This window comes from Mustela nivalis, assembly GCF_964662115.1.
Source record: "Mustela nivalis genome assembly, chromosome: 9".
NCBI lineage: Eukaryota > Metazoa > Chordata > Mammalia > Carnivora > Mustelidae > Mustela > Mustela nivalis.
The window spans coordinates 92,535,019-92,559,340 of NC_139028.1; the positions used below are offsets into that span (position 1 = coordinate 92,535,019).

General features: G+C 47.1%; 1 protein-coding gene across 6 annotated transcripts in view; it reads left to right on the top strand.

Moving 5' to 3' along the window:
• Window positions 1-350: 350 nt before the first annotated feature.
• Window positions 351-24,322, top strand: part of EHF (ETS homologous factor) — a 41,804-nt gene continuing 17,832 nt past the window's right edge. For 3 of the 6 annotated variants that reach the window (XR_014298846.1, XR_014298847.1, XM_082683392.1), the window contains exons 1-2: window positions 412-569; window positions 21,335-21,434. Coding sequence is in view for 4 of the 6 variants with exons in the window: in XM_082683392.1 (XP_082539518.1) it covers window positions 21,338-21,434 (97 nt within the window). In the remaining 2 variants the exon portion in view is untranslated. Of the gene's footprint in view, window positions 570-10,721; window positions 10,951-11,650; window positions 11,721-21,334; window positions 21,435-24,322 lie in introns of those variants that run through there. The other 3 variants (XM_082683390.1, XM_082683391.1, XM_082683393.1) reach the window with 3 other exon arrangements.

Sequence of the window (24,322 nt, forward strand, 5' to 3'; positions counted from 1 at the left end):
AGGTGTTTAAGAGGGCCCCCACTCCCCAGTACCATCATATATATCCTCCATGTTTGAACCTCTGCTTAGTTCGCTTCTACGTGTCTGGGGGGAGACGGTGTCTTTGGAGGGCTAGCACGGCGCTTTTCACCCGAAACAGTCTCTAAGCTGAAAAGAACAGTCACCACCAAATCTATTCCTCATCCATTAACAGGTCGTCTCTCTGTTCTTGAGACACAGGCATAACCTGGTTAGACCTGTTTTGTTTGAACACTAACGTGTGAGTTGGCCAAATGCAAATGAGCCAATGTTTGTAATCCTTTATTTTATTTTTTTAAAGAGCCCAGCAGCCAATCAGAAGAGGGGGAAGTGACTTAGGGAATTCCCGGTTGGTGGCTTATTGCTTAACATCCTACAAAATGATTTAAAATTATTGTCATATGCATTTATCTTCACTCTGATGAGGGCTCAGACGTGATAACACCCGTGGTTCCCTGTCCCCGTGGGAGCTGGCGTGCGTGCTGCCTGCTGCCTCCCCTCCATTAGCCACAGCTATTGGATTTCCCACCCAGAATCTTTAGGTAAATGAGGTAAGTCTTTTATTTTTAAACCTTCTTTGGAACCTGGAATTCAAACACCTGAGTGGAAAGGGCAGCCTGCCTTGAATCAGATGAAAATAAAACAGGCTCCCGGAGGCAGCTGGCAGGAAGTGCAGCTCGCCTCACCTGTGCTTACCTCACTGGGGCCGGTTAGAGTCTTATTTTGGGAGGCAGCTGGGCTTCTTCGGATATTATCTGTGAATATGCTGCATTGAGTCTGGACTTCCAACCACCACAAATTTAAAGAGCTCCCTGGTTTCCCTCTCTCTGCGTGGCAAAGCCGTGTCCCTGGGTTGAGTTCTGAAACAGACAGGGACAGGTGACTGTGCGATAACTCAGTGAAACACGGGGTTGGCTGAATAGCCATTGGGGCTCAGAGCACATGTTCTCACTTTCTAGAGACGTCTTCTCTTGGTAGTTTTTCTGACTCATCGGTCAGAGAGAAAGGCAGATTTGTCTTTGGTGTAATCTGTTGTTGGAAAATGGCTGGAAACGGGTGGTGGCGTAGGCACTCACACTGGAAACAGTGGTCAGGCAGCCCAAGGAGGCGAGGACCCTGGAGAGAGCAGAACACTTAAAAATGGCTCTTTCCAGAAAAAATGACAAAGGATTTTGCCACATTGCAAGGGGACAGACTAACCCTTCGTTTGTGCCATCATGGGCTACTAACACTGGACAGGCGGACGTGCGTCAGCAGCACCAAATGCCTTCCAAAACAGGGACTCTTTTCATTTGTTTGACCACCAAAGGGAAGCGTCGTTGGTCTTGATGTGGGTAGAACTGGGAACAGTGTGGACTTACCTTGGGAGTAAATAACAACATCGAGTCAGGAAAGTAACATTTTCACTGCCTGCCTTTGAGTTTTGTGGAAGGTTGTGTCTTTCTAAGATGAACTGGGAGACCCCGTGCATCTATGTTCACAGGTGTCTCTGCTAGTCATCTGCGCTGACTTCAGTCACAGGGAGAAAGTGGGGGATTTTTGGATTGAGAACTTTCCGATGGGAGGACTAATTCAGGAATTGGTTCTGCAGGCATGAGTGTGAAGACGTCTTCAGATAGAGACTTTCAGTGTGTAAAAGGGTAGACAAGAACCATAAGTGGCCATGCATTAACGCCATTGAGGTCAAGGGACGTGTTGATTTCCAGGGAGGATGAGGTCATTAGGAAGCACTTCATGGGTAAGATGTCCCACCAGAAAAAGGCTCTTCAGAGATTTCAAGAGTAATTTTAACAGCTGTATTTGAAGTTGACAGAAGGCTTCACTTGTCTTTTGGAGATGAAGCATTCTGAGACTATGAAATAAGTCATCCATTCTGTGTTCTTATAATCCAGCATGGCGTAGGACCGTCATTTCTACACCAACTGATGATGACTGTTGTGGATGGATGTGAAAACCCATGGGAACCTGAAATGAGGGTCCCTGGGAAGTCTGTGATCACAACGGAAAAAATAACAAATATAATGGAGACAATCCTTCTTCATGTTTTTGAAGTATTTTATAGAAGTGTTTTAAAAGAAAATAACTTGGAGGGCATGACTGTTGTAGGTTCTCTTGCATTGCTGTTCAGGATGGCAGCATTAGGCCCCTTCTAGAATGACTGTGGGCAGAGCAAGGAATTTGATTCAGGCCTTGTATGTATGGAAGATTGCAAATTCAATTCTATTTGTCCTTTCGTGTTAGAAAGCATCTGTTTGTTAAATTCAAACAACAGGTTTTTGATAGTTTTGCTCCATTTTTTAATATATTGTAAGCTCCCCCAAGCGGAAATGTCTTGGATCTTTCTAGACCTCTGAGAAGCCCTACATTCACACTTAATGGTTCCATGCCCTTTCGGCTCCCATTAAATTACCTCTTTCAATATCTTTTTGACCCCTGAGACGCTGAGACAAAAAGGAAATTGAGAGGTTAAAATATTTACTCAACTGTATTCCATTAGCTAATTGGAAAGTGGAAGAAACTCAGATTGGGTCCCAGGTCAGAATGTGAGTGCTTTGGGCCAAAGTTCACTTCTAGGAAGTAGAATTTAGCTTTCTGGACTCTTGTAATGTTTTATATTCTTCTCATTCTCCCTCTGCTCCGCAAATTATGGAATTTTAGCCCTGGGCTGTATCCTTTAGACTGCCTCTGCTCGATGCCAAAGCATCAGACACAGACAGAAAAGGTTAAACAAATCATTTGGAAGCCCTCCACTCTGTTCCTCTTTCTCCAGGTGGAGGCCTCTCTACCCCCTTTCCAACAGATGTGATTTTCAGAGAACCCTGCGCGGTGGGGTGGGGGGGATACCAAGAAAATCATGGCAGAACCGGCTAACACATTTGAGGAGTAACGCCACGGTTGTAGGAAACCAAATGTGAACTTGGAACTTGATATCAGTGACACCTTTTGGTGGCTCTTTCAGCCCATTTCCCTAGTTTGAGATCTCTTTCTGGTAAAACTGAAGTGATAGTCATTCCTGCTTGGGTGGGGCTCTGGTCAGGAGGCATGGAGTCCACTGTGGGCTCTGTGTTTAGAGACTGCGTGTTGCCACCCTGGTTTGTTACCAGGTAACTGATGCCGCGTCGAGGCTTTCAGCTTGAGTAAACTGAGTCTGAGGTAGGGAGTTGCCCTCCGAAGACAGAGGGAGGACGTCAGGCACAATCTTGCCAATGTTGTCTTAAATCTGTTGCCGAACAACGGAAGAGATGAGGACGATAATAAATTTTATTTAGTGTTTTCTTGTCTTATTTTTAGTAATATGATTTTAAATCATATTTAAGATGCAGGTGATTGGGCTCTCGCTAGACATAGGTGACTATCATGTTTGTTTCGTTTGATGGGGTTTTAAAAGACCAACTTACTGGGGTGTGCAGGGACCAAATAATGCAGTGGAGATATTGGCTCCCACAGCAGCTGATATTAGGGTGAGGCGTATGTTCAAGCCAAATGGCATTAATGTCAGATGCTGAGAGGTGCTAGAGTAGAAATTTCCATGGATCCCTCAGAGTTATTTGATATAAAATGTATCGGGCTGCAGAGGGGAAGGAAAAAAAAAAAGATATTTCTTCAAGAATTTTCCCCCAAAGAATTTCAGACTTTTGGAATGATGGGAGTGGAGTGTGCATAAGGCAGTCCACCAGACTGCCAGTCAGGAGACCTGCCAGTCAGGAGACCTGGTTTTCTAGTCCTGGCAAAGCCGGGTGCCCAGGGCAGCACACTCCACCTCTCTGGGCTTTAGTTCCTTCGTCCAGACAAAGGCATTTGAACCTGATTATTTTTAAGATCTGTTTCCACCTTCAGATACTGATGCTGGGAGAAGGCAGGTAAGCCTAGCAGTCAGCAGGTGTTGCTTGAGTCTGCAGCAGCTGAGAAGGGCTGGGGGATACCCTGGTAAGGATGATACAGGCAAGAAGGTCAGTGGGAGCCCTTCCTTAAGGTCTTTGGAACTTGGCTGAAGGGATCTCCCTGGGGGAGGTACGAAGCCCAGATTCCTGGAGTCTTCATTAAGGGTGTCAGCGTCTGCTTGCGTGACAACGTCTCATCTCTATCAGTGTGCCTCGGGCATCCGAGGTGGGTGTGGGTGTACAAGTGGACCAAAGCACGTGGCCACGGGGTGCTCTGATGCTGTCTTCTGTAGGACACCAGAGTAGCCCGCAGAAAACATTCGGGCACCCAGAGGAGCCCACTCCATTTGTGGGGTGCTGATCAGCTTGCTTGACTGGCTGCCCAGCGATGATCGGCCAGAGATGGACTCCCATCTCCTAGAGGGGAGCCGAGACGCAAGCAGAAGGAGAGCATGGCTGGCCCGGCTGCTGGACAGCCCCCCTGGAGACTTGGTGTTCTCAGAGGGCCTCAGCCTGAATCTGAAGTAACCAGACCTGGCAACAGGGTCAGACAGAGTGGCCCATTTAAGGAGACTCCAGGGGGGTTAATTGGTCTTGTTTTGAAAGAGACACCCTGTAAAATATTCCTTTAAAAATTCATTTCGCTAGCACCTAACCACATTCTGTCTTCGGTTTGTTTTGTGGGCTGGGCACCCTGTTCTGGTTCATTGGATTCACATTATCTCTCCTCTTCCTATCTTCCTGCACACCCAGACCCTTAGAGCCTCCATCTCTGTCTTTCTTAGAAGCATCTTCAACATTATTTAGAGTATCTACCTATTTATTTAAAACGTGTTTTCTGAGGAAAACAAAGGCAAAAAATAAAAAGGAACCAAATGCTTATCATAATATTTTAGACACCTCCTCATTAACCCCATTATTTTACCATAGCTGCTTATTTTTGCTTTTGTCTGACCTCATCTAGATGCCCACTTTTTTTTTGAAGTTGTTGTGATTGTGGTGACCTTAAAATTACATCTTTTGTCACTTCCCCCTCACTCTGTATCATGGTCACACCACAAACAATCTTGGGGGCTGGGTCTCATTGGGTCAACCGTGGATAAGAGAAGTTTCTGCCAGCCTGCCTGCCCTTTCTCAACTTGATATAAACGTCTTCTAAGAGCCTATTGGGTCTTTCATGGAATACAGAGAGGGCTTTCTATGTTTTGTATATGACAACGGAGTTTGGAGAATACGGTTGTCTTGTAGAGATTATTTTGTGATCCCTCTCAGGAACCTTTGAAAATACTCCCTCAGGAGGACCAACAATAGATTCTGGTAGATGAGGTTAGTGAGGTCTGGAAGGTGAAGGCTATTTTCGGTACAGTCTTCATGATGACCGCTCACGAGATTTGTTCTGTCTTTGCAGGGGGCTTCAGACTGGGCCCCAAGTTCAGCCAAGGTGAGCCCTCAGCTCACCTTCCACCCGTCTTAACTCCACCAGCTGGCAGGCTGTGGGTGGAAAGATGTTGACGAACAGTAGTAGACTTTGGCCGCTTGTGTATCTGAACCAGGCAGGAGGCTATGAGATTTTGGTTGCCTGGAAGCAGCTGGAATGTGTTACAGAGAATACCAGGTCTAGAGTCAGAGTACCTGGGTTCAGTTTTGACTCTGCCACCGAGTAGCTGAGTGAGTTTGGGTGAGTTATGTAAGCTCTAGATTATAAGTTTCCTCATCTGGAAAACGAGGTTAATGGCATCTGCCCATGGCAGTTGTCAGGATTAAATTATTACAGAAAAATCTCAAAACACCCGGAAAATGCTTGTGAGTAAATAATTAGTAATCTGTAGAGTGGAAATTGAGGATAGGTCTTCAATATGGGCGTTCTCAGAGGACGCCGTTTGGGTCAGACTGGTTGTAGAATTCTGGGATCCTGTTTTTCAAGGTGATCGACGTAGGTTCTGCACTGTGACCTTGGGAAAGAAATGCGATAAGGTTTTCACCGAGGAAGACAGGCAGCAGGGACATGGGATGGACCATCTCAATGGGGGACCTCCGGATTGAGCTTGTCTTGAGCTGGCTGCAAACCACAGCCTGGGGGAGTACCACGGAAGACCTGATGTGGGCACCCAGCATGTTCCTGTCTATGTGTTTGATGCCTGGCATGTAAGGGGCTTCCAGAAGAAACTGATACCCCTCCAGGCAGTTCATTTGACTAATCACAACATCATATACCATTGCCCAACCTTAAAATTCTTAATAGGGTCTCCAGATGTATACTGACTACTACCCCCGGGGTTCTACAGGCTTTGAAAAAAAATCACCAAGACTCATGAGGTCTGCCTCTTGGTAAATTGTTCAAATGACACTTGTAGTGTCTGATAGTTTGTTTTAGTCATGGGGACGTGGTTTCTAGCAGTTGAACAAACAGTCCCTGCGGTTAATAAAAATGCCAGATTCTAACATAGGATCCAAGAGACTCCTTGTGTCTGTAGAAAAAATTCAGGGAGTTGGTGAACTTGGATGTGTAAGAGAATGATGTTTTTAGTCTTAATAACCTAACTAAAATTTAACATTTTCTCTCAATATAAATATAGGCAAAATCTAGGATAGTATTAGCTGTGACTGACTGTCCCCAAGAGAGATTAACAGACATTTTCGTATCACATTATGCCTGTTGCTGATGTCTCACAATATCAATTTTCATCACTACTTTGATTTCCTGGATGTTATTTGACCTGCACTAGATATTCTTGTTTAATGCGATGTTTAATGTTTAATAAAGAAGCACCTATATTATTATGATTTCACACATTAATTTTAAGAAGTACACTCATAATCGTATTTCAATATAAACTTCCTTTCTAATCTTGTAATTTTAATTTGTCATTTAAAAGCATTATTTTGGGAAGGGGTCAATAGGTCTCAGCAGACTGAAAAATGGGTCCATGTATATAATTAAAAGTCAAAGAACCTGGGGCGCCTGGGTGGCTCAGTGGGTTAAAGCCTCTGCCTTCAGCTCAGATCATGATCTCAGGGTCCTGGGATCAAGCCCCACATCAGGCTCTCTCCTCAGCAGGGAGCCTGCTTCCCCCTCGCTCTCTGCCTGCCTCTCTGCCTACTTGTGATCTCTCTCTGTCAAATAAATAAATAAAATCTTTAAAAAAAAAAGTCAAGGAACCCTTAATTTTATCATTCTCTTGCATGGGCCATTGAAATGATTTGTGAATGATGTCAGCTAATAGATGGTCTCTGTTAAAACAAGGGTATATGTTCTTCCCACTCATTGTTTTTACCTATGGGTGGCTCTGGAGTTGTGGAGGGATCTTGGCATAATGGAGATAATGATTAATAATAATTAATAATGATAATAATAATAGTAATAACAGCTAGCGTTTGCTGGGTGCCTGCTGTAAGCCAGGTGTTATTACAGGCATGTTCAATGTCATACTTTGTTTAATACTACCACCTACTTCAGGAGGTCATTTATGGGGCAAAGACAAAAGATTCCCCCCTGCTCCCCATGGTGACAGAGTGTTGCTACAGATAAAGGGAAGGGATGGAACTGACCCCCTGAACAGGGTCAGTGTCCTGGATATCAAACCCATGCGGTAGCACAGGGCTCCACACTTAGAAAGGTCTTGGGCATGGTTTAATGCTCTGCTATTGCGGTCTTGAAATTCTTAAAAAAAAAAGCTTTCGAATGCGGGATACCGAGCCCTGTGAATTACAAAGCTTGGTCCATTTCTGCGTGTGATGAAGTTGTTGTAATGTGTAACAGCTCCTGATACTGGGAAGCTGGGAATCTGCTTGGAGATCCCCCTTACTCATCTAGCTGACCTTTGGTGAAAAGCTGAAGGATGCTGTACCTTCTGAGTTGGTGAATTTTGTGATTTTTTTTTTTAATATAAAGATTTCTTTCCTCTAAAACAACTGGAGGAAAAGCTGAATAACTGGCTGGAAGGTACCTGGTTCCTTGGAAAGTCTTTCTGGTAGGGAGTTGCTTACCTTCCTATGGTTTTTTTCATTTCTTATTCTCCAGGGTGTTTACTACATACACAGGGAGCTAGGAGAAGCAGAGCAAAGCGTGTTACTGGAAGGGAAAGTGAGACTAGGTGCGATGAGAGACTATCATTCTTGTTAAGAGGGTGATGTGCATGAACTTGGCCTTCTTGGCTATTGTCACTTAATGATTATCTGTGCAGAAAGAAGACCCTATTTCTTCTAAAGAGGAGATCCTCTAATCCATGTGGAAATTCAGATAGTAGTTGCTTCTCAAGTTCAAAGATGATCATGGAATAAGCCTTGTGAGGTTCCATCTGTACTCTATAGCTATGTTTTTACAAACTGTTCCAGGGTCATGGACATGGTGGAAGAAGGGGGGGGGCAGAGGTTTCCTAGATCTGTTGGTCAGAGTGATGGAATTCAGGCTCCCAAATGACACTTCCACAGTCTGTCTGTCCCCAGTGTGATATCTACAACACGACACAGCAGGTCTGTCATCAGGATCCCTGTGTGACGGCTCAGATGTCCAGAGCTCTTCTAGAGGAGCCATAACTTCCCCTTCACTTCTCAACAGTTTTTTTTTCCCCTTGTTATTATTACTGCTCTTTTATCCTGGCTAATAAGTCTGAGGTGGCTTCAAGCAGCCAAGCCCAGCCCCTGAGTCAATCTGGGGCTTTCAACAAGAAGTCAGACTAAAGTTTTCACAGGTGGGTTGGAGTGGTCGTGATCTGCTCTTTCTAGAACGCTGGGACAGTTGGACACCTAAAGGAAGTTTTTACTGTTGGGCACAAGGAGGAAAGGTGTGATTCCTACTCACATTTAGGGAAAAAAACAATGGGAGCCATTCTAAAAGGATCTCAGTTCCCAAAACGGAAGTGTGAAGTTCTAAAAGACATCCTCTTCCACTTCAGAAATACAAGGGTCCATTTTCAGTGACAGAGAACGATGTTGCATTTCCTGTTATTTCCATCCTCCCCAACTCCCCAGGACATTCATTGTAATATATCCAGGCCCTTTACTAGCTCTGTGTCCCTGGCTAAGTCACTTAACTTCTTGGGCCTCATCTGTAAAATGGGGATAATATGAGTACCCGTGTCTGGGAGTATGGCAAGGATTCAATGAGATCATTCATGTAAAGCCTCGCTCAATCAATTCCTAGCACACTGGGGATGCTCCAAGAATAGAAACTATCATCGCTGTCGTAGTTTTGGTTGTTATTTTGCCATTAGTCCGTGAGAGGCCATGTAGCTGCTATTGATGTTTCTTTGGCTGGAACATCTTGATTTTTTCTTAGAAAGAAATTTCAATCTCGAAATGGTCAAATCCATTGTTCCAGGCCCTCCCAGCCCCTCCCTGGCTCCAGTCCCCACCTCTTACCTCTCTCCACCCTTCCCGCATTCCTGCACAGTTGGTCTTGTTTATTTTTCAGTCAATGGAGGGTGTCGTTAAATCTCATATTTTTCTGGCTGCCCAGTTTGGTTCTGAGGCTCTCCACTCCCTGCCCTGCTCACTACAAGAATGCCGGGGATTGCCCAGCCAGCCATATCCCTCCTCTGTCGGAACACCCTGTTCTTCACGCTCCTTGAGAAGCGGTGTTTCGGAGGCCTCCCCTGGCTGCCATGACTCCCCCATTAAGCCAGTGGTCTGGTGGTAACGAAGACCCGACGGCTGAGAGAAAGCCGGGGAAAGGTGGCAATCTAGGGGGACATCGCACATTGCCATGTCCTGCGCTTTCTTCTCAGGGCTTACAAAGCGGCGTCAGGAGGCTTTCTCCGACTGTGTGTCTGTTGAAGGCTGCGTGATGATACCATTGCTTAATTAGTGTTGTTGTGATCTGCATTGGAGTGATTTGTTTAGCACTTTGTGGCCCTTTTTGGCTTGAGCTCATCATGTGATATTGACAAACCAATGAGAAAGAGAGTGTGGTGAGGCTTGAGTTAACGCAGAAATCACACCCTGAACCCGGACATCTCAAGCCCTTTTTACCTGGGACGTGGGATCTCAAGTCACTTAGCAGGACATGAGCGAGTCTACACAGTCCACCTTCAAGGTAGGTATGGCTAGCCTCGTTTCACCGATGGAAAAACTGGTCCAGGGTCCAGAGGTTTTCAAATTATGCCTGCTGCCCAGGGCTGGACGTAGGAAGTCTGTGGGAGAGGCTGGACTGGGACTCGGCACAGCACTCTAAGTCTCTGCTCTAGGTTACCTGTAGACCACACCTACTCCCTGGGCCGTGTTGACTTTCGGAAGTCAACCATTGGGAAGGGTGTGGTTTGGGTTTTGATCATATCCCGGCAGTCCCTTCTCTGCCCCTGTTGATCTGATTCATGAGCTTAACCTAGGCTGACCGGAGCCTGGCCATGTCATTCTGCAGATCTTAGACACCCCTCAGTGCCCTCACAGGACCAGCCAATGGAAAAGTACAGTGTCTTCTGGCTTCCTGGCCCTGCCAGCTCTGGAGGGTCAATTCGATACCTCCTTTTCTTCCGAGGGAGTGGGAAGGTAGCATCCAAACTGAAAGCACAGGTTTTTCTTCGGTTTTTATAGGAAAAACAAATTGGCATGAATGCTTAGCCGAACCAGCTTAGGCTGTTTGGGCAGATGCCTTTCTTTGCTTTTTTCTGTTTATTTTCCAACAAATCAATGCTTAACTGCGTTGTTATTGGAGCAGAGCAACAGGTGCAAAAAAATAACTCGGCTGCCAACTCAAATGAAAAGGTAGGGCTTATACCCTCTGGGAGGTATTCAGAAGATAACAGAAGACCCTGCCAGCAACTGAATTAACAGCTCTGTTTACGGTGGGTTTTGTGTTAACAACCTGCTCCCTACCCTCCCACACATAAACACGCCATTGTCTCGGGGAGAGACAATCAGCCACCCAGACAACTAACTACTTTATCCTGCCCTGAGTGGAGACTGGTTTTGGCTGAGGCTGCTTTGTGAAACTCAGGGCATGATCCTGGCCGCCAACTCGACAGCTCAGTAAGGGTTTCCCGTGAAGGCAAGGCCCTGGGGTTACCGGACAGAAGAGGACCTGCTTTTCGACATAGTCACAGTTCTTTCCAAGGTTGGTTGATTCCAAATACCAACAGGTGGCCTGGCCCCCTCCGGGCAAGCTTCACTCTGTCCACAGCAGGAGGTGGGGAATGAGCTCAGAAGACTTTGGAAAGAGCCACCATTGTTTGGGAAGCGGTGTCTTTGCTGAATTAGTCCCATCAGGGCAAGCAGCTCTGTATTTTGTTCATCATTGTGTCCCCTGCCCCTAGCAGACTGACCAGCATCTGGTAGACATTGAATAAATAAATACACAGTAACTGGAGGGGATGAATGAATATTTATATTAGCAAGACAAGCACGTCTCCTTGACCCTTTCTCTCCACTGAAGGCTAAGACGTCGATTTTGTTGGGGTATGAGGCCTGCAATCCAGGGAGGCTAAGTCATCTTTTGAAGGTCTAAGATGGGGGTGGGATTGGGTAAGGGCTGTCTCGGCCAGGTATGAGATTCTCTGGATGGAAGTGATGGTCGTAGAAATCCTTGACAAATGCTGTGTTCTGAGGCTAGGTTTGCTCACTCAGCGATCAGAGTCCCGTACTTATGAGTAACCCAGCGCTGGTGAATTTCACAGTTCGGTGGTACTGAGCCCCGGGAGCTGCTCTATTTCAAGTTGTAGAATAATACATCGACGGAGTCTCCACAGCTGGTTTGGAGCTCCCATTCTCTGGATGGGATGTGTGGTCTTTGGCTTTACATGGATTTCCATTCATAGGTGTTTCCTTCAAGGATACTATCTCCTGGAGGCGGTTACCTTCTTGTGAACATCGAGGGAAGGTGAGAAGGTGAGGTTCTCAACCATGAGAATGCTTGAGGATTGGTTAAGGGAGGTTCTAAAAAATGAAGATTCTGGTTCAGAGGTTTGGGGTAGGACCCCAGGAAACCTGACGTTTTGCCCCTCCTTGGGTGATGATGATGGTGGTGGTGGTCTATAGATCAAACCTTGAGAAGCCCTGTATGGTCTCTTCAGCCTGGATGGAAATGAAGCATCCTGGGAATCTTGGGTGCTCCTGTCTCCATATCTGTGCCTTTCCAAAGATCTACAGAGACCTAAGGGTGTACAGGAAGCAAGGCCTCTTTTTCTTCTCCTATTCATTTTCCTCTCTATTTTATGATTACTTGGTTTTAGACTAGAGAAGGGGGATTAGCAGGGAGACAGCGATGTGGGAAAAATGGTGAATTCATTACTGCATTACCAAACAGAGGTCCAGAATGGCCCTGCTGGTCACAATCTGGTTCCTGCTTCACCTGTCAATGAAGAGGAACAGTGGGGCTCTTCCCGGTGTCACTGTAGGGGAATTAGCTACGCCCATGCTAAGAGAGAGGGCAAGAATAAAATAAAATAAAATCTCTGAGGCTTTCTCTCATAGGTTGGAATAAACTTAGATCTCCTAAACCTGACTCCACTACAAAATTTTCTTTAGATTTCAATCCAACTTGGATGTAAGAGAGATTTCTTAAAGATCCATGAGATAGGGGTCAATGATCTGTAGAGATGGTCTTCAGAGGACCCAGCACCCCCCAGAATATATGCAAAGCAAGGTACGGATGAGTGTAGATGAGCGCCCCAGTGTCAAAAGGCTCTATGACCTTTTAGAGTCAAGCTTGCCTCGTTCTTCTTAGTTTGCCACATCTGAAAGGGACTGATAAAGGCCCTGAAAGTCATGTAAGGCGATCTTGTCTTTGGATTGACTTTGGTGCCTGCCCTCTGTCAGTATCTGCGTCTCGTCTGGGTCTGGCACCAAGAATGATAATGATCGGCACAACATGTATATTTCCAGATGGCTTACCGTCAGGAAAGTGTATCTATCATGGATCAACACTTGGCTTCCCTACACGACATCATCACTCACGAAAACGCTTGAAAGCCCAGGAATAATACTTCAGATGTTGCCCCTGGGAACATGAAATGTCTATTTCAAAACACATTATGAGGGTATGAAATTACCTGTGATGTAATCCCGAGAGGATCAAATGCATTCCCTAAGCTTGATTCACATCTTGATTCATTTGGAAAGCATGAATTATTGCCTGTCTTAATCCAGTTAAATTTCACATGTTTGTGGATTTTCTTTTCTCCTCTTTGTGAGTAGTTCTTTTGAAATTATAGTCATATTGAAACAGGAAGTCAGCACGCTGTTGCAATATCCTTAGGGCAAATACTGTGAATTCACCTGCTGGTAACTTTGATTAAGGCCTGAGAATGGTCTGTATATCGCTGTCATCATAAAAGTAATTATTTAAAATGCCTAATTGCTTCTCTGGCTTGAGGAGTAAAAATACCCACAAGATAGCCAATTCTGTGGCAGTTCGAGGATGATGTGGTTGAGTGAATAAAGGAGTCAGGAGGAAGGCAGACCGTGACTTTGACTCATAGTCCTCTGAGCCTGGTGATAGGGAATGCAGGCCAAGCCTTGCTTAAGATCTACTCTGTGACCCTGATTGCTCCCAGTGTATTTTCACCTTCACAGCAAACACCAGGCTTTCTGTCCTGAGGTCTAATTCAGCTGAAGAAAATAATTATGGGTAGTTTATTTCCAAAATATAAAATAAAAATAACTTTGAGTCATAGGAAAAGTATTTATATTATGTATGTATGCATGGTATATATGTTCATATATATGTGTGCACATAAACTGTACATATGCAGAGATCTATTCTAATGGCTAAAGGAGTATCACGGCCTAGCTTTTAAGCCACTAACGCATTCCTACCTGCTCATATCATGAAGTGGCGAAATGAAGGCGACTTTCTATTCTTTCATTCTGAAGGCTCGCTCTGATACATTGCCAAGAGAGATGACTTCAGGTTGATCTGACAAAGAGGGAAGAGGAGCTCAACCAGGGTCCCAGCATAATTGAATGAGCCAGAGAGTTTTATAATTTTCGAGAAGCTTGGTAAAGGTGTGAGGCCCCAGATGGCCCAGGGAGAAGGCTATGACTATGTATGGACAGCAGGTGGGGGTGAGGATGGGTTGAAGGCGACTTTGTGCTCTGACAAAGGATCCCCTTCTCAGTAGAAAGTGGCTCATTTCCCACGGTTTGTTGCTAGACAGTCCGAGTTTGAAATCTCTTCTAGTTCTAATTCTTGCTAAGCTGTGTGACCTTGAACAAGTTACCTGGCCTCTCTGAGCCTTAGATAGGCCATCTGTTTAATGATATCAGACCTTACAGAGCTATTGTGGGTATTAACTGAGATAATGCATGTAATGCTCAGCACAGAGCTCACACATCTTAAATGTTCAATAAACCCCAGCTTCTATAGTATAGTTATTACATATGTATGTGTGTATGTATGTATGTATTTTTTATAGCTTAAAGCGTCCAGTCCTCCACACCACGAAGCAAAAGGCATACCTCCCTCCCGACCCAAGCTGGTTGTGTTTGTCTCTGCTGGCAGGTTCTCTCTGTATATTTAAGAAGAGAGAGTGGCCGAGCAGTCCTTGGCCTTGTCAGGGGCCCTGAGATGGGCAGAACCTTCTAGGTTCTGGGGTGAATGGCTCCAGCAACCTGCCAGAGTCTCAGGGGTGCCTCCTTCCCACTGCTTTTCTGTCCCTGTGAGCTGGAATCCCAGCTTTGCAGTGACGGAGGGCTCCTTGTGCTAAGGGAACCTGGAGGACAGAGAAGCTCTCTGGCCACCCTCTGCCAGGAACCCCCATTTTAGACATGCTGCTGTCCTTTGCACCTGCAAACCAGGTGAAAGTCCGATGCGGAGGCCGAAACACAGAGCCTGTGGGGCTGTGGTCTCCCATGGTTCCTGGCAGTACCAAGGATGGAGTGTCTGCTAGGAGGAATGGCTGTTAGTCCCTGAGCAAAGACCATGCCCAGAGGACCATAGCACGGCTTCTGTGAACTGGGGCCAAGAGGGGCGGTTCACAGCTGAGCCTAACAGCATTTCCACACAGAGGCCCCAGACGAGGGGTGGGGAGGCACGAGGTCCAACATAGACTTGACTGTGCCAGCTAAAGCTAGAATTGCAAAACATTGTGTAGATGGTAGAAGTTCCAGGCCTTGCTTGAAAAAACTTGGCTGTGAATTTCGTCCTTGGAGATTCAATAAAATCCTAGTAATAACACAATAAATAAATAATAATTATTATTATTATAAAAACCAGCTAACATTCCCCAAGTCCTTACTACGTGTTGAACACTTTTCCAAGGATTTTATAGGCATCATCTCATTTTGTCTTTCAGCAACCCTTTTCATATCATCTCCAGTTTATAAATGAGAAAATTAGGGCCCAGAGAAACTGAATAACTTGTTCAAACTTGCCCTTTTAGCAAATTGGCAAAGCCAGAATGTGAATTGTGTTTGTCTGACCCCAGAGCCTGGCGCTCCCAACAATTGCACTCTCCAATCTTGGAAGGGTCTACCAGGACCCCAAGACTGTCCTTGAAGCCAACCAGCACACTTTAAAGAGAAACTCATGGGCAGAACTTCTAATAGCTGACGCGTGGGGGGCACTTGTTACGCCCAAGCTAATATGTGAGAACTTTACAAACATTTTCACTTTCCCCACACATCAGCACCATGTCCCCCCACTTTTTGTCATATAAGGAAACTGAAGCTTTAGAGAAAATAGTACTTCCTGGAGGTCAATACAACCTGCCAAGGTTCAGAATGAAGATTTCAACCCCAGACACCTGGGTGGCTCAGTCACTAAGGGTCTGCCTTCAGCTCAGGTCATGATCTGGGGGTCCTGGGATTGAGCCCCCCATCAGGCTCCCTGCTCAGTGGGTAGCCTGCTTCTCCCTCTCATTCCCCCTGCTTGTGTTTCCTCTTTCATATGTCTCTCTCTGTCAAATAAGTAAATAGAATCTAAAAAAAAAAAAAAGAAAAAGAAAAAGATTTCAACCCTTACCATAGGAAGCATGAGCTTTTCCTCTTAACGAGCCATTCTTGAGAGGCAGAGCAACGTGAGGCGAGGTCTGGAGCTCCCCACACCTTGACTATATAAGGGACATTCAGTCTCTGTTGCTAGGCTCCAGCATCTCCCATTTGCGTTCCTGAGCAGTAGCCAAAGTGTGAGACTCTTAAACTTCAGGGCCAGGCCAGGTGCTGGGTCACCCCGTCAACCCTTTGGCTCCCCCACTTGCCCCACCCCCACCACCTACCCCATCCTTTGCGTTGGGGTCAAGCTGGTATTACATGGGAACTCAGGCTTTGACGGAAGCCTGGAGGAGGACTGGCCACGAGGATGGTGGCTCGTCTCTCTGTGTGAGTGATGCAGACGTGGTCCAAGTCCTTATCGACTAGGACACTGTGGGGATTGTGTGTAACTTGCAGCTTTGAAGTGGTGGGGAGAGCAGGAAGTGGCCTGTCTCTTCCCCCAGAACATGGGCTGTGGCTGCCCCAGCACACGGCAGCGCTGTCTCTCTGCAAAAATGCCTTTGGGATTGGCCAAACTCTAGCGGCTCATCATCTGTAGGGGAGTTGATGCCTAAGGTCAAATAGGTCCTGATTGGAAACCGGGCGTGAGAGGTAGGCGTCGGTGCAGTCTCCTGGCCGCGTGCGTGCCTTCCCCTTTACAAATGAAGAGCAGGCTTCTGTCTCCAAAAGTGTTGGTCTTAGAAACTGCAGTGCAGATCGGGGCGTCTGGCTGGCTCAGTTGGAAGAGCATGTGGTTCTCAAACTCCAGGTTGTGAGTTTGAACCCCGTGTTGGGTGTAGAGATTAATTAAAAAATAATTTTTAAAAATCTTTAAAAAGAAAGAAAGAGAGGAAGGAAGGAAGGAAAGAAAGAAAGAAAAAGAGAGAGAGAAAGAGAAAAGGAAGGAAAGAAGAGAGGGACGGAGGGAGAAAGAAAGGAAGTGCAGTGCAGAGGGCGAGGTCCTGGCTGAGTATGGGACCAGTCGCTGGGGCACAGAGTCAAACACCATTCTCCCTGATGCCTCTTGTGAAGGGAGGGAGGCGTAAGAGAATGCAGATGGAAAAAAACCTCTGGAGAATCCACATTTCATTTCACTTTGGGTTTGAAAGAAGTTTCTGCTCTGTTCCCAGAACGCACAGCACCTGGGAAGAGACAAAGGTGGCCCGGATGCCCCTGCATTTTCTTCACCACCACTTACCAAGCAATTACTCTTTATTTGTACCAAGCACTACATGGGGCAAGGGCTTTAAAGCTCCTTATCTTTTTTAATCCTCTAGCAAACCTCTGTGGTAGGTCCTAATGCCATGCTGGCCTCCCAGGAGAGGCAGCTCAGAAAAGTTAGGGGACAGCCCAAGGTCACCACACCAGCATGATCAAAGCCTGTGGCCACCACAGACTCCCTTTTAACCAGTGTTCTCCAGGGGTGGTGGTGGGGGGTGATGTGGCCCCAGGGACATTTTGGGGGGAGGGGCCTGGCAGGGGTTGTGTCTGGCTTGCAGTGGCTAGAGTCTGGGGAGACAGTTACCATCCCACGATGCGCAGGACGACCATGGAGCCCTCGCAGCCCAGGATGTCAGTTTCACAGACGCTGAGAAAGTCGGCTTCTCACCCTGAGCACGAGGCCAGGGTCATTGCCAGAATTCCCCGTTGAGCTAGAGATGAGGAGTCGAGGATTCTTTTCTCTGCTTGCGTTTGATTCAAAAGGTGGAATCGTTCTTATTGAGGCTCCGAATTTACTTCTTCCAGTCTTGGGAACAAGCTAAATGTGGTGGAGAAACACCTTCAGAATTGATGTTTAAAGAAAGGGAAAGAAACTAATTTTTGCTGGAGGACACGTGTGCCGTGCTGGACTAGCCCTCTTTCAGACCAGTAGGTTATTCATCCTTCAAAACAGGACATCGACCTTCCCCTCCATGCCCCGTTGAAGGCCAGAGAAGAAATTCAGTTTGGAAAGGTTATCTTGTTCAAGGTCACGTGGTGTATGGATGGGACGTCTGCTCTCTACCTGTATCTAAGTGATGCTTTTTTCTTCAAGAAACAATAAAATCTACTCTGATGGTAAACTGGGAAGCTTACAGAGGAGCATTAAAAAATCCCCCTACTTTGTAATTAAAAGGATCGCTTTTTATACCCCATAAAGTAATCCCTACGTGTCATAGAAAGTGTACTTTAGTATATGGGAGTGTGGGTGAGCTGGTTATAATCATGCTTTTTTACAATTCTCCAGGGACATTTATTATCTATTATCTCATTTGATCTCCTCAAGACGCTTGGGAGGCTGTTGGTGGGGGGCAAATGTCCTCATTTTCCACCTGAGGGACTGGGCCTCAGAGGGAGTAGGACTTGGGGAGAGGCTCTGGAGGGATGCTAGCCCTGGGCCTTCTGGGCCCACCCCAGGGCAGTGGCCAGGCAGCGCCATGACGGCTGACCTCCTTTTCTCAGGAGCCTGGGTGAGCTCAAGTGAACTCTGATTCAGTAAGGGTTAAGATACATAAAACTCTTTTATGAGTAGTAACCATTTACTGTGCCCTGTAAAAAAAAAAAAAAAAAAAAGCCCTTCACTGAGCTGGCTGCTTTCCCTGGGCGGGGGAGGGGTGGCGTGGAGGGGGACGGGGTGGGGGAGGGGAGCAGAAGGGAGCAGTGCTCTTGCGCATAGGCCAGCCTCTTGTTTGTGGGGGGGGGCAGTGTTGGGGCTGCTGGGACCTCCTGGTCCTAAAGGCTTCTCTGTGGGTTGAGAGTAGTTCCAGATGCCTTCAGGAGATGGCAGAGAGAAAAGAGCACCTGCCCCAAGGGAAGGGGCTTGTGGGCGTTTGGTCACAAGTGGAGAAGTGGCCCGTGCTGTCCTGCGACATTTATTGAATTCCTTGTTCTAACCTGCTAAGCTTTCCACACGCATGACCTCGTTTGATTCTCTCAGCTTTGAGTCTGGGGTTGTTCTCATTTTATGGCTGGGGAAAGGGAGGGAGGATCAGAAACTTTTGGGGGCTATACAGGCTTGGGACTGGCTTGACCTCATGCATGGCAAGTGGGGGATGTAGGCTCTAAGCCCACCTCTCCCTAGATCCAAAGCTGGGGTGCTTAGCCCTCATATCAGCCTGCCTTCTAGATGTGGAGGGCGGGGGTGGGGGCGGGGTGGGTGGGAATGGAAACCCTGGACTGGCTGAGGAGTAGCTAGGGCTTGGCCCAGGGCCCGGCCTGCTCCCACTGAACGGCCACTTGGAAACAGCCCTGCAGGCAAACCCTTCTGAAAGGGTTTCAGGGAAGATTCCCCCTGCCCCCCCCAAGCCCAGACCTAAAGGCCGGTCCTTTCTCTCTACAGATGGGCAGGGCTCCGAGCTTCAGCTCTTTCAGGGTTAAACAGTAACCTTTCTACTGCTTGTGGTTGAACAAACGCCGGCAAGGAACAAGCCCAGCCTTGAGCAAACAGGACACCAGGCCATGCCCCTCCCCTCCCCCAGCCACCTCTCTGGGGGACCTGCAGGTTTTCTTCTGCTCTGGAGTTCCCCCATCGGATGGCTTAGCTGAGGGCAAGTGTTCTAGAAAGCTGTATGGGAAAAAGGAGAGGAAGGTTTGATTTGGGTTGGTCTCCCTTCTCCGGGATTGAGAAAAAGAGGCTCCTGGGTCGGGCACGGAAGAATCGAAGTAGTCACCTTCTTTACATTTTTGTGTGGGGAAACTGAGGCCTGTGATTGTTTCTGGTTTGAGTTACCAGAGGGGGAGCAAGTCTCCTTCTCATCACACCGGCCATATAGCTGTGCCTTACTTCGTGCTGAGCACTCCAGGCATAGAGATCCACTTAACCATCCAGCCAAAGCACACAGTAGGCACGGCGACTTGCAGTCTGCATGGGAGGAAACAGGTTCAGAGAGGGTAGTGACTTGTCTGGGTTAGTACTAAACATCTGGTAAGGGGTAGAGCTTGGAATGAAGCTCTTTCTAGCTTTGAAGCTCACATAGATGATGCCACCACCCAGAACCCGGCTCTGCCCTCTTCCCAGCCCGTGGTCTGCTGGGGTCCTATCTTTCCTTCTCTACCTGCTACTTAGGCACAATTCAGGCCTAATTACTTGCCTAACAACCATGACACTGTTAATAATCATCACAAATGTTCTGTTTGGACTAGCTTGACTCCCAGTCACTGCTCTGTCCCTGGTCCCTGGAACAGTACCCAGCCTGTTGTAAAGCGGGTAAATATTTGTTGAATAAATCAATACACGAATGAATTTTTATACCTCTGCCAGACCCCTCTTCCTCTCTCTGAAGCCCTACCTAGAACCAAGAGAAGTAAGAGCTAAGTTAGAGGGAGGGTTTTGGGGGTTTGGAACTGCCCTGTTTGATCAATTTCAACCCTGGGGACATTGGTGACACCCAAGGATGAAGATTTCCCCAAAACAGGCAGAAAAATTTCCATGAGCTGCTGCTGTAAGGTTCCCTCCTTTCCCTGCCCCAACAGCTTAAAAAGAGCAGGTTATCTTTACAGGCCCTGAGGGACGCTCGGTCACCTTCTGGAAACAGGCAACTCTTCTTTTGAGTGATTGAACACATTTCTAGGGCTTGAGTCTGAAAGGCCGAGGGTGGCCGGCCTCAGGGAAGGGAACAATATACACTCCGAGGACAGAGGGGACTGTTTCTAAAGTGTAACATTTTTACGTCGTTTCAAAAAAATCCAACCGGCCCCATGTGAGAAAGGCTCTTCCTCCATGCCCTTTCCTGCAAAAATGAGATGAGAAAGTCACGTCCAGTTTGGCTTCGAAGCCTCTGGTATTCTTCTAGGGCTCTAAAAGGAGAGAAAAAGTTGTCAGAATTTTCACCAGGAAGGAAGGACAGGGGCAGTGTCTTGTTGGAGAAACCGACTGATCCCTGATATTATCATGGAGCCCAATACTGGAGGTGCTCTAGGGACACAGGACTCAAGTCCTCAGAGGTGTGGCCATGACCATGGCCATGGCCCTGGGCCGTGGCAGCTGTCTGCACTAAGGAATCTTAGTGTCCACGTGTCTGAGTGCAGGGCTGCTCTGCTGTGGGGACTTGTGAACGTCGGATTTCAGATCCGAGCTCCCGCACAGGTGCCCGGGGTTGGCCACTACAGGCTTGGATTTTTATTGATTGTAATTCCACTTCACACAAAATCTCTTTGGCATTTTCACTTTTGTAAAAAGGAAAAAAACAAAAAAAAAAAACCAAAAAAAAAAAAAACCAACCCAAAAACCAGCTCCGTGGCTGCTGGCCAGACTCGCCCTGCGAGCAGCTATTGCCTTTTCCTCTGCTTCATTCCTGATCAGAGATTATTCATTTATGAATAAGGGGCTGTAAAAACTTGCCTCATGCATATGAAAGTTGAACCTGGAAATTTTTAATTGCCGGGGAGTTTTGCTTTTACTGAAAGCGCTGTGGTAACACGCTTTGGAGGCAATGGATAGAAAGACAAATTCTTTTTTTTTTTTTCTTCCTGAGTTAACTCTATGATCTGTGCTCTCAGACGACATTAGTCCAGGAGGCCCTGACTGAGTGCCCTGTTTGGTCCCCTTACAGATCATGATTCTGGAAGGAAGTGGTGTGATGAATCTCAACCCCAGCAACAACCTCCTCCACCAGCAGCCAGCCTGGACAGACGGCTACCCCACGTGCAATGGTAAGGGGCCCTAATGGGTGTCAGTGTCACTCCCCCCGGGGACTTCCCCCCCCCTCTGCTCTCATTAGGCTTCATTTCCCAACTTCATGTTTGAAAAATACAGGTTTTATTCAGCAGGGGTGTGGAGATGCAGGGAAATGGAGAACACATCATGCTGGAGGTCCCCAAGGGCTGCTGGGGCTCCAGACAGAAGCCCGTTGGAGATTTTCCATCGTTTCTTCCCAGTATCCGAGGCAGCCTGGCAGAGAAGGTGCTAGAAGATATGCCAGAAGGGAAGGCCACCTGTTGATGTTTTTAACAGTGTTTGGCTGGGATATCAAGACAGGATATAGAGAAAGGGGTGTGTGTGTGTGGGGGGGGGGAAGGTGTGTATGTGTGTGCACACGTGTGCATGTATGTACGTGTTTGCATTCATGTGTGCGTGTGCACCTGCATGCGTGTGTGTTGTGCAGAGGCATGGAACTTAGGGAAGACAGGGTCAGCATTTTATCCTTTCTGCTTCATCTTCCAGTGGCCTCCCTGTGTAAAGGGAGAGATTTGTTAGGAGACCATGTGCCTCCCTTAAACGCTTTCATTCAGAGCCCTGGGTCAGAAAAGGGAGGGCCTGCTTCTGGGGCTTAATAGAGGGTTTGGGGATCAAGCCGTGGCTTACTGTGGATGCCAGCAGAATTCAGATGTTGCCCAATCTGGCCCCACCCCCTGCTGTGAAAGCCTTAGGTCTAGGCAGACTCCGGTGCCTCAGGCTGCCCTGGGTTTAAGGAGCTCCAGGCCCTCTCCTGCCCTATATGTGCTGTTGATCTCCTTGAAGGAGGTCCTGCTGCTCCTGCTTCTCCTGAGGAAAGCAGAGGACCTGCCGCGGAGTCTGAGTGGAGTCTGTAAAGTAGGAGGCGGAGGATAATGGAAGGGTTGTATTCTCCAGCAGAACCCCAGTCAAACAGGGCTGGGAAGTGTGGTCAAGGGACCTTCCCTTGCTTGGTCACTTAGCCACAAAACTGCTGTCCTTTCTGGGCAGTGAACTTTGCTGTGGCAGGCCTCAGCTTCCTTGTGAGGCTCTCAAAGGAGGGTTCCCAATTGGGTAGGAAGTTTCTTCAGACTGGAAAGCCTTTGGCGTTCCCAGTCTGGGCCCTGGATCATGGCAGCGTTCCTCCTGCGTGCTTTGGAGAAAGCTGGGGCAGTGTGCTTGTCAGGGAGTAGAAGTTGGGTTCCACTTGTATGTTTTAACTTCCAGAGGCCCCAAAGAAGGCCCAGCTCCCAATCATGATTGATGCGGTGAGGGAGGTAAGTTGATCAACAGACAAGAGCTGAACTCAGAGGCATTTCACAGCTTCTCCTAAAACGTAGGGAATGTAAAGAGCCCCCCAGCAGCTAAAAGAATCCCCTGGTCGATTTGAGACAAAATCCTCTGGTTCTCCCAGGTTCTAACAGGATACGATATCGGGAACTGTCCTTTAGTCTGGATCATGTGAAGTTGGAAGAGGAAATAGAGAAGTTTATTGTTGGGTTGTTAAGAGTTATTGTCTCTTGTTGGCAGACTCAGAGCTGTACTGTCATAGTCATGTAATTATTTTGGAAAAAAAGATCAAAGCCTCAGGGAGCCGTAAAACCACATCCCATCCTTAAACAGCTCTTTTTGTGAGACACCCCAAAATTGGAGGGACATGGAAGTCTTCAGTCTGAGTTCCGTGTGTTTGTGTATTTGGGAATATTTCTGTAGGATTTCTATAAGGATTGTTCCGCTCCTTGCCCCTGTTCCCCACCACAACTGGCTTCCCCTCCAGGCCCCAGGAAGAGGGTTTTAGGGCTGCTTTTGTCTGGCCATGATGTATGAGGAGTGAAGATGTACTGCGAGTGGTAAGCGTGACCCATGGCACTTCTCTTCATCCCTAAATGACCTCCATCTCCTGCTATTAGTGCTCCTGAGGTCTGCAAGCAGGGGATGGATTCAGAGGGGATGAGCACAAGTTGGACTGGGTTTGACACATTCCCCCTTCAGCCTCTCTGGGGGTGCTGAGGGCCAGGGAATGGCCATTATGAGACTCAAACCTTTGGAGCTCTTTAGCTCCTTGGCACTCAAACCATATTCATGGGCCATCATCTTCATCGTCATCATCACCGTCATCATCATCGTATGGAAGCTTGCTAGGAACTCAGGCTTCACCCCAGATCTATGGAATTTGAATCTGCATTGGAACAACATTCCCTGGTGATTGACAATCACATTAGACTTTGAGAAGTACTGATCTAACGTGCCTTTGAAGAAAAAAAAGTAGGGACAGTTTTCTTGCCCTCTGTTTTCCGCTGTTGGTCTATCCTTAAGTTCAGTTCCCTACTTCAGCTCAGTGGGCTCCAGTAGTGTCTTCCCCTCATCCCTGCCCCTCCTCATTCCTGGATGCGAGTTCCTCCCTGTGACCTCTGTTTTTAAGGGGTCGGTAAGATCTCAGGTCCGTTACCATGTGCCCAGAGGGTGGCTCTCTCTTCTCCATCCTCTCCCAGCACTTGGGGCTAACTTTGTGATGTTCTCTGAAGGGAGCATGGGGAAGTCCCTTATGCAGAAGTTTAACCCATCTCCAGTTCAGCAAGATTGATTAGCTTGGACGAACTTGACTTCTTCACTGGTATTTAATTTAATCAGGTTGTGAATGCATCTGGAACTCTTCTAGATTTCTACATTATCTCTTCTTTGGCAAAAAATTCCACCAAGAAATATACAGAGAGTACCTATGATGATGGCATAGTCTCTGAGGTGGTTTTTGTAGGAGAGGCAAAGATGACTAAGACAGAGTCCATGACCTTGGCTTTACAATTTACAAAGGAGAATAAACCAAAACCTAGAGATGCGTAAAGCAAAGCAGAACATGACAAAAGCCATTAGGAGAAATACCAAGAAC